Raw genomic sequence first — 13,781 nt, forward strand, 5'->3', positions numbered from 1 at the left:
CAGGACACGGGCAGCGTCAGTCCATGGGAACAGCCGTTCACCGTCCTCTGCCTTTCTCAGCTGAACAAAGACAGCGCTGCTGCCAGGGGTGCAGCGAGGTGCCCCCAGAACGCTGCCCGGTGGAATGGCTGCCCCACTGTGAACCCCAATCACTCCCGCACACTACGGTCCGGTTAGGATTCCCAAAACCTTTGGGGAAATGAATGGTTTGGTGCCATTTGCTTACATTTTGCAAAGGACTAGCCAGTACAGGAAGGGGAAAGGGGGGCATGGGGAACTTGGCTTCCATCCCTCCGCCACGAGGAGGTCTCCTGCGGAGCCCTGAGCCCCACGTCTGCCACAGGCAGGTTGTGGAAAGCCTCTGCTGCCCAGCACTGGGTTATACGAGTTTGGAGACTCATTGTAATGGGAATTATAGGAGAAGGTAAGAAACTGGTGAAGTTCCTATGACAGTAGGAGATAGGAGAGAGATCACAAGTCCAGAGCAGCTGAGCTCTCATCCCGACAGCTATTCCAGTTTTCAACAGCTCACACTTCCCTTCACATATACCATGCCAAGTGCATCCCTGCTGGATGGGGCAGATCTCAGGGATACTGTAGGGAGCTCCTCCCGGCAGGGAAGGGATTCTCTGGCTGTTTGGGCTGAAGCGTTTGTTTGGTGGCATGCCACCTACAGCCACTGCCCTGCTTGCTCTGTGCTGGTAGCCTGAAAACCTTTTCTTGCTTGTTTTACTTCAGTTAAGAGTGAGCTGAACTCAGGCCACATGCAACACAGGGCATGTCTTGAGCCTCACACTCGCTTCCTTCCCTCTTCTGCTCCTTTCAGGTGGCGTCACTGCATGGTGGGTGCTAGAGATAGGTTAAGGGACAGAGTTCATGAATGTGGTGTTCAGAAAGGCAACCCCCATCCACTTACAAATTTGCATGATCACACAGAAAATGCAGCCCATGTCCTACCAAGGAAGGGAATTAAACTAAATCCGTGGTGTTGCTGAACTATCTCAGAATTTCAGCAGTATTATGCATACAGCAAGCTCTTTTGGTGCCTTATTTTAAAGGTCCAAATATCTTTTAGACTCACCAAGCAATGGCTCACCAGCAACAACACAAATGAATATCATGAACAAAAGCGTCCATGACCCTATGGATAACTTAGGAACAAAATATAACTCGGAATCGTGCGGTTATTTGTAGTCAGATCATTCAAGTCACTTTGTACAGCTACTGAGATAAAGTAAATGCAAGAAACGAGTGGAGAAAAAAAGTGAAAGTTTCTAATCCAGACTGTGAGTATATCTGCTTTGATTTTGGTCTCTCAAGTACATTAAAATGAAAAGCATCTGTGAGGGCCAGAAGGAAGTTTAACTGTTTTAGCACATGTTGTTACCTTGAGTTACTCAGTGCAATAGGGACCCGATGACGGAGCTACGTTAAAACGTCTGGGCAGCGACAAGGGTAAACGGGACCCACCTGGCTCTGCTGGGGCAGCTCTCAGAGCCCAGCACGTGCTACATTTGAACAAGTAGTAACACCGGAGAGAAGACGATGCAATTACAAACCCTCTTACTCCATCTTTTTCTTCTCTTTTTCTCAGGAAGGTAAAAAAGGAAACAAAATAAGTTGTCTAAAGATCATTTGAGGCTGTCAATTCAGGTTCAGTAAATACTCCCGCGTTACTGCCAGGTTTAAAGCTGACGTTATTTCTCCTGTGTTTTTTGGGAGACAGAAAAAAAACCAACCCACCCTAATAACGTAGTCTTAAAACTTAAAATAACTTGCAGGCCATGGAGCTGCCTGACCCACCCTCCAGGAAGCAGAAACACCAAAGGTTTCAGGTGACCTTTTCAAGGGCATTTGTTCTCCCACCCTTTTCTGCAGCCAAGCAGCACGAAAATCTCCGTACAAGAGCACAAATGCACAATAATCAATTCCAGAATAGTTATCAGGATGAAGTTGCAGAATTAAAAACAAAAGCCAGAACAAAAAGAATAACAAAGACGACAGAGATTCAGAGCTGCAAGACGTGTATATTAAGATGATATTTGCCCATCACTTACTGGCTCCCCAGCAGAAGGAAGGTTCCAGCTGCAAATGCTGGAAGAATATATCACATTCAAAGGGTAAAAGGGTGGAGGGAAGAACAAGGACAAGGACCAAGACAAGGGACCAGCAGATGGGAGAAGAAAGCGGAGACCTGAGGGTTCACTCAGAGGTTGGACAGAGATGGGGGAACCACTGATTTGGGTGGCAGGTGATCTGACTGGGGTCTGTGATTGCCAGGATGCAGGGAGGGAGATGCTGCCACCCTCTGCTGCCAGTCTGAGGCCAAGGAAACCAAAAGGAGGTAGGAGCTAGGGCAGAGGAGGGCTGGGGGGGCAGGGCTGAGCAGAGAGGGGCAGGGTTTCTGGCCATGGAGGAAGTGAAGAAACATCTACAGGCTGGGATAAGATGGTGGAGACAAAGGAAAAGGAAAAGGAGTATCTTCAAATAGTGTCTGAACTCTTGAAACTGGCTAAAGATTGACATGGGGCATCCCCAAGTTTGTTAGGTCAGGAGGACTGGATAGAGAGATGCCAATAAACATGCTGAACCACGTGCAGAGGTAAGACAAATGAAAATCATGAAAATCATGTTTTTTCAGAGCTCAGCAAGAGCACAGAAGGGGTATTGACACTTAGGACGCTGTCTGGGTGCAAAGACCAGACTGAGGGAAGCTCTGGAGGAACTCTGGAAGGGCTGCTCTCACCCTTTGGAGGGATGGGCAGACAGGTTATGTGGTGGTGACAGGCTGCCCCAGGCATCTCCCGAGGTGTCACTTCTGAGGTTACGGGAATAAGTTAGTGCTGGTCCACCCCGTGCTGGGTTTAGGGACATGAAAGGTGCTCTGGGTTTCATAACTTCCCTGGGTCAGAGAAACATCACGTTTCCGTAGTAAAATAAAGGGGATTTGGAAGGGTGTGAGAGCAACCCCTGGAACTGGTTGAGAAAGAGGTGCTTCTGTTTATGAAAGTGGGCAGATGGAGTCCTGAATCGCTTCGTGGTCTTTACCTATCCTGCATGTTAGAAACCAGAGAGACATTGTGCAGTGAATCAGGGGCTTCAGACAAGCAGACCCATGCACGTGTGGGCTGGGCAGCTTGGATTTAGTTGCAAATCCAGACTCTGGCCACATATTGTTATGCCAAAACCATGTCAGCTCAGGAGTGCTTGCCCCATGTTCATTGTCCTAACCTATCTCAGAAATATGCACAAGCAGCACTATCAGCTGAGTGGCTTGGCTGATGAGATGGGCTTTTCTTTGGTTATCATTTTTACCGTTTTGGCCAGTTAAATCTAACAGCACTTTGCTGATGTAAAAGGGGGAAAGGAGCAATCAGACGTGAGGAAACACAAGGATGACAGGTAAAATTGTAAAAGACTAGGCCATATTTCATTGTGCACACCATTTAAAAATATGGTCCCATGTTTAATGTTAATGGAAACCATCATTCATGCATCATTGCCATAGGAACATTTCTATTAACATTAAACATACTTTGATACCAGTAAATGTTACTGGCTGGCAGAGGAAAGTTACAACATGTGTAATTTTGCTCTTTGTTTTCTCTTACCATGTGTAGGTGTCTGGGTGGCACTGTTTAGTATCAGGTGATTATAATTTTGTTCTTGGTCATCTGAAATTCACAGAAAAAAAACTCCTTTAAGAAACAGCTTAGCATACCCACGATCTGCAGATGATAATTACAGCTCACAGTATTCACAGGAAATCTCAGCATGATTAAAGAAAGGAGAAGAAAATGCTTAAGAAAGCAGAAGATTCTGTTATGTAGTTCACTTAAAATTCCAGATGCACGAAGAACATGATAATGGGAAGCTGCTCCCCTTCTGCTGAGCCTGCAAATTAGAGTTAGCTGCGAAGGTAAGAAGCATGTCCAGACAGGACCAAACCACAGCTGGTGTACCAACATCAGCAGTGTGTTCCTGGGAGCTGCTGGAACGTGCAGCCCCTACTCCACTGCTCCCCCTCCATCCAGCACAGAAGTTTTCAGCATCTTAACCCCAGCTGTACAAAAACCAGTCTCTCCCACTGTGACCACACCACAACAACAATGTCCTGTGCGAGTACAGGGAAAGATCAAATAAGTGGCCTCATAAATGCAGGGAGTAGAGTTAAATAGCTGCACATGGCCTCTAGATCTTTTTCCCCTGAGAAGTGGGAATCCTGTAAGACCTGATGCATTCAGCATTAAATGCGCTGCGCTGCAAAGTAGGAGGAAGGATCTAGCCCTGAGGTTAGTAACTACCATTTGGGTGGGAAAACAACCTTCTCTCTTTCTCACTGTAATAAAACCATTAAAGAAGTGACTGCTGATAGGCTTCTATCATCTCTAGCTTCCAGACGAGCCTTCAAGAAGGAATGAACTCTGTCTGGATCTTTACAACCCATTATGGAAATGTAGGGTGAGAAGAGATTTCAAGAAATCTTCTTGCACCTCATGCTCTCCCAGTGCAGGATGGGCTAGTCTTGACATCTAGTCTGCTATTCTTAGAAACCTATCACTGATATTTCACTTTCTCCCCAGAAGATCTGTTTCATTAGGTCTTTCTTACTGCATTTTTAGGGCAATTGTTTCTTTCTTCTCTACCAGGGACATGGAGAAAATCCCCTTTATTTCTGCAGTAGCTCTTTATGACAAAGCTGTTGCTATGTGTTCTCTTAATTTCATTCTTCAGGCTAAACAATGCCATTTCCTTTATGTTTCCCTATAAAACTTGCTTTGCTTTTGATTATTGTCATTCTAGCCTCCTGGGTTCTCTCCAGTTGACCTACATCCTTCTCAAGTCTGGGGCACAGTCTGGGACATGTTTCTGAGGAGAGACCTTACCAGTACAGGGTGGAGTGGCTGGGTTTTTCCCAGTCATCTACTCTTGTTCACACAAACTTGCATGGTATTATTTTTGCCTGTTTCACAAAGTTTGTGATACTTCATGATTCCTTATTGCTTTTCCAAAGAACTGCTACCTGTCAAATCGTTCTCCAACATATACAAAGCTTTTTAGTATTCCTGTTTCAGTCCAATGCATAGCATTTTTCTCCACTTAATCAATTTATTTTCAGCCTATTTATCCAATTTGTCAAGAACATTTTAAATTCCAATCCCATCCTCTAATAGACTTATGGTCATCCAATCTTCATATCATCTGCAAATTTAATAAGCAAATTCCTTTTCCACCAGTAACAAAAAGGCTAAATGCAGAACCACATCAATTCAGCCTCCTACGGATATTTAGTTACCTTTTGTGGTTAGTCAGCTGTTGTGGCACCTACCCCATAGAGGTTCATTCAGAACATGCTTCTCAAATTAGTCTCACATTACTTTCCCAGAAACTACTGAAAATCTTGCTAACGTCATGATCCTTAATATAAGTTGTTTCCTCCTGGCCACAAAACACAGTGGAAAATAAAAATAAGATTTGTTTGACGTGATTTGTTTCTGAGAAGTTCATGTTGGCTGCTACTTTATCTCGCTGGAAACTCATCTCCCTGCACAGCATGCTGAGTGTCTATGCACAGACAGGATTAAAGTCAGAGGTTGTTTATTTGGATGACAACAGGCTAGACACCTTAGCTTAGTTACTTCTCCATCTGGAAAATAAACATTATATACACAGACAGCTGAAAATATAAGGCATATTAGCCTGGCTGCCAGTATGTGATGAGCAAACCCTGAAAAGAGACCAGGTTCAGATAAATGCCTGAAGTGCCCTTGAATAAGTGGCATACAGGTCACCTACGTTAGAATTTCCCTTTGGATCCTCCACTGCTGGCTAGTTTTAGTGAGCCAAAATCCTGCAGTAACTGCTTCCATGACTTTACTTCCATTTCTGTTCCTCCATATAGTCTAATTTCACTTTAATATGAAAACTAGAGCAAAAGATGGGTGGGACATTAAAAATTGGGTATTTCTGAAATCCCTGTAGCTGTCTGGAGGGATTTTCAGAGATATGGGATCAGATGGGACACTTTGCACCTAGTTCCCAGCAAGCATGACACAAAACCCCACTCACTAATTTCTGCATTAGGTTTTGACTCTTTCTGGAGTTTAAACAGACCTTTTCAGTAACATGATTTTAAAAGATTGTATATGATGATAAGTCTGATACATGTCTGAAAGAAAGAGCTGCAGTATTTCTGGTCTCCTTTACCAAAATCAGCAATACCATTTAGGTCTTAACTGAGTCATCTGGCTTTGACTCCTTTTAGATCTTTCATATTTTTTTTTGGTGTGACTAAGAAACCAATTTATTACTAGAAAACTCTTCCACATGTTTACATGTCTAGATCATCAGGCTTATCAAGCAACAACTCAATTATTCTTTTAGATAACCTAATTATTCTGTGCTTCTGAAAAGCTGTGGGACTAAGGTCTGGGGCAGTCTGTATAGACTTATTCAGATTTTGTCCATGACATTGTCAAACAGAAATGTACTTCGAATATTACTGGTATTTAGTCATTCTAGTGGGGCCACTGCAACTGCCAGACACACAGATCTGGAGCAGTCTCTGCAGAATCTTTAGGGGTTTTGGTTGCAAAGGCAGCTGGTTTGTACGGTGTACATCAGGGATGTCTGTCCCTGAGAACTACTGTTTCTCTCCTATGGCTGGTTTTCTGTTATCAAGTTCATAAAAAGCACAGAATCACTGAGGCTGGAGGCACTTCTGGAGATCATCTAGTCCAACGCCCTGCTCAAAGCAGGGTTAGCTACAGCGGCTTGCCCAGGACCGTGCTCATTAGGGGTTTGAGTACCTCCAAGGATGGAGACTCCAAATTTTCTCTGCAAATCCTCTTCCAGTGTTCAACCACCTGCACATTAAGGAAGTTTTTTCTTATGTTTAAGTGGAATTTTCTGGATTACCCTTTGTGCTCATTGCCTCTTGCCCTGTCACTGGGCACCACTGAGAAGAGCCTCACTACCTTCTTTACTTACACATAAATACTATTTACATACATTGATAAGATCCCCCTCAGCCTTCTATTCTCCAGGCTGAAAAGATCCAGCTCTCAGCCTCTCCCATCACAACAGATGCTCCAGTACCTTAAACATCTTCCTGGCTTTTGGCTGGACCCACTCTAACTTGTCCATGTGTCTCCTGTATTGCAGAGTCCATACCTGGTCCCAGCACTTACAGATGTTTCTCACCAGTACTGAGCACTTCCTTGACCTGCTGGCAACGCTCCTCCAACAGCAGACCAGGATGCTGGTGGCCTTCTTTGCAACAAGGGTTCATTGCTTGCTCATGTTCAGCTTGGTGTCCATCACATAATTTATTGGTTATTTTATCGACCACTTACTACCTCATTTATAAGTTATGACATCTCTTTTTTCCAAGTTGTAAACTAGGTAGTAATGAACCTGTTGTATTTTTTTGATGACCTCTCCTTGACATTTGCAGCTGATAAGTTCATTGAGCATGACTATATTGCTATACAGCCACTTAGAACTGTAGAATCATTTAGGTTGGAAAAGACCTTTACCATCATCAAGTACAACCGTTTACCTGGCATTGCCAAGACCACCAGTAAACCATGCCTCTAAGCACCACATCTACACGGTTTTAATACCTTCAGGGATGGTGATTCCACCACCTCCCTGGGCAGCCTGTTCCAATGCCTGGTCACCCTTTCAGTGAAGACATTTTTCCTAATATCTGATCTAAACCTCCCCTGGCACAACTTGAGGCCATCTCTTGACTTTCTCTCAGGTAGCTGTAGAGAGCAGTAAGTGCTGAGTACATCTGCCCTTGTCCTGCTGGTACTTCTCCCCTGAAAGCCTTAGAAAGTCAGCTATTTCCCCAAGGAGGCCTCCATCCTTCCACATGGGCTGTATAGTACCGTGTAGTTCCTGTGCTAGTCCCTCTGGGTTTCAGCCAGGTGTAGGGTGCAGTCATACAAGGTAGCTAAGGACAGCAAGGACTTCCAGCCTGCCTACAGCAAAGCTGATTTACAAATCGAATCACAGAAAACATCCAAACTGTTTGTCTTCTTCTCAACTAATGCTGCTCACACACTGCAGGAGCTGTCAGATAAAAGGTTACACAGAGACAGAGACACGTGTGTGTGAAATGCAAGTGTTTAAAGCAGTAGCAGATGTAGCTTGGACACGTTAATTGTTCCAGAAGGGAAACAACAGAGGCTGCTCTCTCCTGAAAACACAGACTACTCCGGTCCAGTCAACTTACACAACCTCACTCCTGGGTGGAATTTTGTCTTCACTGAAGGCACCTGTGTCTACATGAATAGGAACTACTGTCTTCTGGTTCTGATCAGCTTTCCATTTCATCCCAAGTACTTTCTCTTTCCCCTTCCCTTTTTTCCCCTCGAAAAAACTCAGGTGCTTTGAGGCTACTGCTTAAAAAATGTCATCCAAAATAGTCAAACCCTGAGTTATTGGTATTTTCATGTGGCTGAGCTAATCAGGCATCTGAATGCAGCACCATTTCCCACTTCTGTAGCCTATTGTAAACACGTTCTAAGCAATAAAAAGCTTTAAAATGATGGCTGAGCCATCCTGCACCTCTTCAGGTTTAACAAGATAATGCTGTTAATTGTGAAGTGCCAGTTAGGCAGAAGCATATCTATTGTAGAGACAAAGATCTGAGTTCAAAGCTATTTAGGAGGAAACTCCATTAGGGAAATAAAGGATTCACAGTGCGCTGAATTGCCAGACCACAATACGAAATTTCTGAGCACAGCTGGGGGAGAGATCAGATACAACAACCAGCAGAAAGAACGAGACATTTTGCTGGCAGAAGGGAAACCAGTGCTCCTAGCCCCTTTGCAACTGGGGGGAAGGCATGCAGACAGCCAGGGGGATTCGGGTCCTGACACCCTGGTCAGACCAGGCGTGTCCTGCAGGATGAGGTGGTTTCTGCTGTGCCTGGAGTCAGGGCTCAGGCAGCTGTCTCGAGGTACAAAACCCCAGGTAACTGATGAAGAAAACTAAATGGTCCCCAAAGAGTTCCCATTGCACATCTTGCCCAGGAGATCCTCTTAAGAAACAATCTTTTTGTGTAAGGACTTAACCTTTCCTTTGGTACTTGGTTTTAGTCTTCTCTAGGGTGTATTTTTTCAGTCTCAGGGATTTTGTATCTTTTTTATTGTTAATAAAACCTAGATTTATTGTGTTCTATAATGGAAAAAATATCAACTGTCAGAATATGGAAAGAAAATGCTGTATTTTCCAGCCTGTCTTCCCTAATAAAATTCCTTATAAAAACTGCAAAGCAAGGATATTTTTAATATATGCCAACTATATTACAGATATATGACAGTTCTGACAGTCATGCAATATTTTGCATTAGTTTTACAGCATTTCTTAAAACATTAGAAACTGCTCTGAAACCTATAGTCAACAGGACAAAAGAAAAAGACTGAACAGGAGCAGTCAGCCTGTGAAATGCAATTCCTCACCTTCTGCCCCTCTGGTCTTTTCAGCAACCTCAGCGTTTGCCTACCTTCAACCATTACTCCCCAGCTAAGGTTTTCAGAGAAGGATGCAACAAGCGGTTTATTTTTTTGATGACAAGATAACTGTTCGGCATCCACACTAACGCCGAGAAAATCCCTTTCAACAGCTAATCTTCCAGACTACTTAAAGACCACAAAAGACTTCAGGCTGTAGGAACTGAAAGAAATGCAGACCACAAAGGCAAGGAGGAAAGCAGACCAAAAACCTAGCCATGAGAACGTAAACACTTTCAGCATATAACTACTCATTTATCATCCGCCTGCACCCCTCTGGCATTTTCTACTTATAATTTGCAGTCCAGAGGGGAACCCTTGAGCAAATGTCCTTTAACTGCTGCTGTGCTGGTCCAGCAAAGCTGAGCAAGGTGCCCGGGCAAGGGGAGCAGGCATCATTCCTTTGCTCTGCAAAAGCTTTTACCTTTAGTTTAGGATGGACTGAGATGGTGACAGATGGCAGCTTCCAGCACTGGGGGTCCTCCCAGGCAACTGGGGAGGCCAAGCCACAGTCCTCTGCTCAGGAAGGCTTACCCAGCCAGCCAGGACTCTGCAGTGCCTTATCACAGGTGATGAGCATATGAATACTTAGCCTAATAGATCATTAAATCCCAGCTGTCTTTCATGTACGTTAGCCAATAACTAATTACTTTATACTTTTAGGCTGTGCATATCCTGCTTGCAGAGTGTTCCTGCACCTGGCTAACGATACCTAAATGAACTGACCCCCAAAAAAGGGACTGTAGCAAGGGGCACGCAAGACAAAACCCAAAATTAAGCTACTAGTAAAGTCAGCATGTCAGTCATTAAAAGGGTTGCAAATGCCAGATTAAAGGCTGTCCCCAAACCCTTAATTTGATATTCCTTATGTCAGGTTTTTGTTCTACCATTCTAGCCTATTTTTCAACTGTAATCCTGTGACTCATTCATTGAACAGGATGCTCGGGGAATAAGGCAGCTACTCAAGAGTTATTTTAATCCTCATTAAGCGGTGAATGGCCCTGTTCTTTAGTATCCCACACCATCCAAATCCTGCACTGATTATGGAACTGTTATTTTCCATGCAGGCTTTCCTCTAGCACTCATCTAAGCCTCACAAACAGCTTCCAGCCTCCCATCGCAGGTGGGGTGGGGTCCATCAGCCCCAGATTTAGGCTGAGCCAGAGAGCAATTGTACTTGCATCTGCAAGGTTTTAGTACTTTTAAGGAACAGCTGTGGAACACTCAGGTCAGATTTTTCAGATCACACAGGGGACTTTTAATAGGTTTTTGCAAGCATAAATCAGATGCTAATTAATCATACCTCTTTTGTGGGGAAGGTAAAGCAGGTGCAACTGTTCCTGGTTCACATGTGGGGAAGATGAAGAAAGCAGGTGGAATCACTTCTCTGCAGCCATGCAGTAACACAAGGAGGGCTGGAAATGCTCCCCCAGCCCAGCTCAACCCCAGGCTTGTTACTGTCCATCACAACCCTGCCGGGTGCAGCGGCATGAGCATACCCTGCCTGCCTGGGGCAGCTCACTAGAGCTCAACACTTTTGCACATCATGTTGCAGGTGTTTGAAACTTAAGGAACAAGAAACTGAAGCAACTTCAAAAGGCTTTGATTGACTGACTGACCCAGCCTCTTCCAGGCCTTTCCCACGAGGTGTGCCCTGGGGTTTCACCTGCACCAGCAGAGCCTCCCAGGGGTGCCCCAGCATCCCCTGACAGCAGCTCCCCCCCGGCCCGCCCCACTCTGCACCCTCCTGGGCAGCAGCACCGAGGGAGGCTGAAGCTGTCACTGCTGGCACGGTTGCTGCGGGGCTTGCTGGCACAGCAGGGGCAGGCAGGAGGCTGCTGCTTCTGACACCTGGAGCCACCACAGGCTGGTCAGCAGGACCTGCACGGTGCTCTTGGCTGCAGGAACCCCCTGGCAGAGGTGACAGAGGAGTCTGGGTGACCTGGATGCTGGTCAATGCCTACCCTGCCCATCTCCTGGGGCTGTCACTCATGCCTGGTGTTCCTCACATCTCAGGTGCCACACACGTCCCTCCCTCGTGGGACAGCAGTGACTCACGCCCAGAGCTGCTCTGTTCAAACTGTGCTCAAGGCATATTTTATTTAGAAGTAACTTAAAACTGTATGAGTTAACATTTCACAGGGAACTTCAAGTCAGTCATTTGCTACTTGTTGACCTCTTGTTTTTACAGTCAAAAAGGAAGTCTTTCTAAACTGTAAGTACTTGTATGTAGCTACAGGAAGAGTTTGGTCTATTAGAAAGAAGGGAATAGCAGAAACCATCACTCTGTATGAAGTACATGACTTTTGTCATGTACTTGCTTCTGACTCAGCAAGTTCCCAATGGAAAGCTTGGATTTTACTGTTGGCCTTGCTGCAGAAACTGGGTTTTATCAGCAAGGTTTTTTTTAATGTGAGTGTGCAGGTATATCTACTGGCATATAACATAGGAGTACGTGTGCTATCTGCATGTAGATGCTGATGCGAACATCTAGGTACCACCTGGCACAAAAGCAGGGCATTAGTGGGGACAGGAGTCATTTCGCTTCTTCATCTTTGTGACTTTGCAACAGGCAGATGTGTGCATTGCAGCCATAACTGCTTCACAGCAATGGGTATTGTTTATTTGGGTTTTTTTAAGGCTATAGGACATGGAGGCTTAAAGGAACTGTAAGAATTCAAGGAGGAGGTGAACGTACAGCCACAGGTGGGAACAGCTGCAATGGGCACTGAAGTTCTGGAGGTTACATCTCTGGGAAACCAGCATAGCTGACTGACCTGCACCAAAAGACATGTGGAAAATAATCCTTCTCCTCCAAATAGCTGAGCAAAAATGGGCAGCATGAGGAGGACTATCTTGTACAACAGAGCTTCAGCTTCACTCACAGAAATGTCTCCTCTGTCGAAAGCACGTGCAAACTCACACACTCATTCACGGTGGATTCCCTTCCTCCCACACAGCCCTTACACCAGTGCTGGAACAAGCACCCTGTAAGCCGTGCCCACCCATGAACTCCCTGCGCACAAGCACATGTCTCCGTCTCAGTGCATTTATGTAGATACTCACTGACTCTTTCAAAAGCATCAAAGTGCCAAACTGCAAAACCAAACCGTCTGGAAGAGCTTGGTATGAGGAAAACACAACTTTTGTTTTTGAGCAACTATAGCTCAAAAGTACACTTACAGAAAAACAAAACCACAAGATGATTTCCCAATCTTGGCTAAAATGTTACTTTAAAAAAACAGCAACGCTGCAGTGAAGATAAAGGTTACACAGAGCTCCAAATCTCTCTCTCCAAGGAAACTGATGCCTTTTGAGGCATCTTTGGAAAGGCTGTTTTCTTGATGAAGAATTTTTTTCCACTGTGTGGGCAACAGAGTATGAGGCCTATCAAAAAGGGCAGCTTTTTCCAACGTTAACAGAGCCTTGCTAGGCTCACCAGCAGAAGGCTCCGGAAAAGGGACATACCCTGCACGGGAGTTTATCAATGCCAATGCCTCTGCTTTTAAAGAGCAGTAACTACAGTGACCCCCCCAAATGGGAATGTTTGAACTCACTTTTGATCTACACCTTAAAATCTGTCCATAGCATTCCGTCTTTTATTTGCTCTGATTTTCTTTGGCTTTAATTTACTTAGCGCTGCCTGTTCTCACACGTTCCAGCATAAATCAGGAGAAACCAGGGGTAAAATGAATAGATGAAACCCAGATGAAGAGAAAGAGCAAGGACTTTCTGGGAGAGAAAGCTCTGCATGGCTGGTGGCAAACCCCACAGAACAAACTTAGCTGGTGTTGACAGTCAGTGCCTGGGATCCCCTCTGTGTTTAAGAACTTCACACTGACTTCCCAAACACAAAGTAATTAGATAAATATGGACTGGTTTGCTCAAAAAATCAAACAGCTGAGCAGGCTGCATGACTAACGTTAGACAGCAATGCACAAACAGCATCTGGGGGAGCAGTCCTGGATGCTAACCTTTGGAAACACATTTAAAATACACAGATCACTGTGAAAACATATGGTCAGAATAGAACAAAATGTGTCCTTTAAAGGGCATTTCTGAAGATGAAGTTGATTTTAGAAGATATAAATAGTATGGGTTTCTAAAGCAGGATTAGTTAAATGCAATTTTTTTGTGGAACACAGCCAGCTATTGCACATTCAGAGTGGAGAGATAATTATGCTAATACCTTTGGAAGAAACACATGGTCGTTTTTAACCCCATGGTATTGGCAGGAAGAAGGAAAGGGAACACGAA

General features: G+C 44.7%; 1 protein-coding gene across 2 annotated transcripts in view; it reads right to left on the minus strand.

Annotated features, from left to right (window-relative positions):
• Nucleotides 1–13,781, minus strand: part of SHISA6 (shisa family member 6) — a 246,103-nt gene that overhangs the window by 22,035 nt on the left and 210,287 nt on the right. For both annotated transcript variants that reach the window (XR_008819829.1, XM_056326475.1), the window contains exon 5: nucleotides 3,612–3,674. Coding sequence is in view for 1 of the 2 variants with exons in the window: in XM_056326475.1 (XP_056182450.1) it covers nucleotides 3,612–3,674 (63 nt within the window). In the remaining variant the exon portion in view is untranslated. The remainder of the gene's footprint in view (nucleotides 1–3,611; nucleotides 3,675–13,781) is intronic.

The sequence above is a fragment of the Falco biarmicus genome, chromosome 1 (genome assembly GCF_023638135.1).
Source record: "Falco biarmicus isolate bFalBia1 chromosome 1, bFalBia1.pri, whole genome shotgun sequence".
NCBI classification, from domain to species: domain Eukaryota; kingdom Metazoa; phylum Chordata; class Aves; order Falconiformes; family Falconidae; genus Falco; species Falco biarmicus.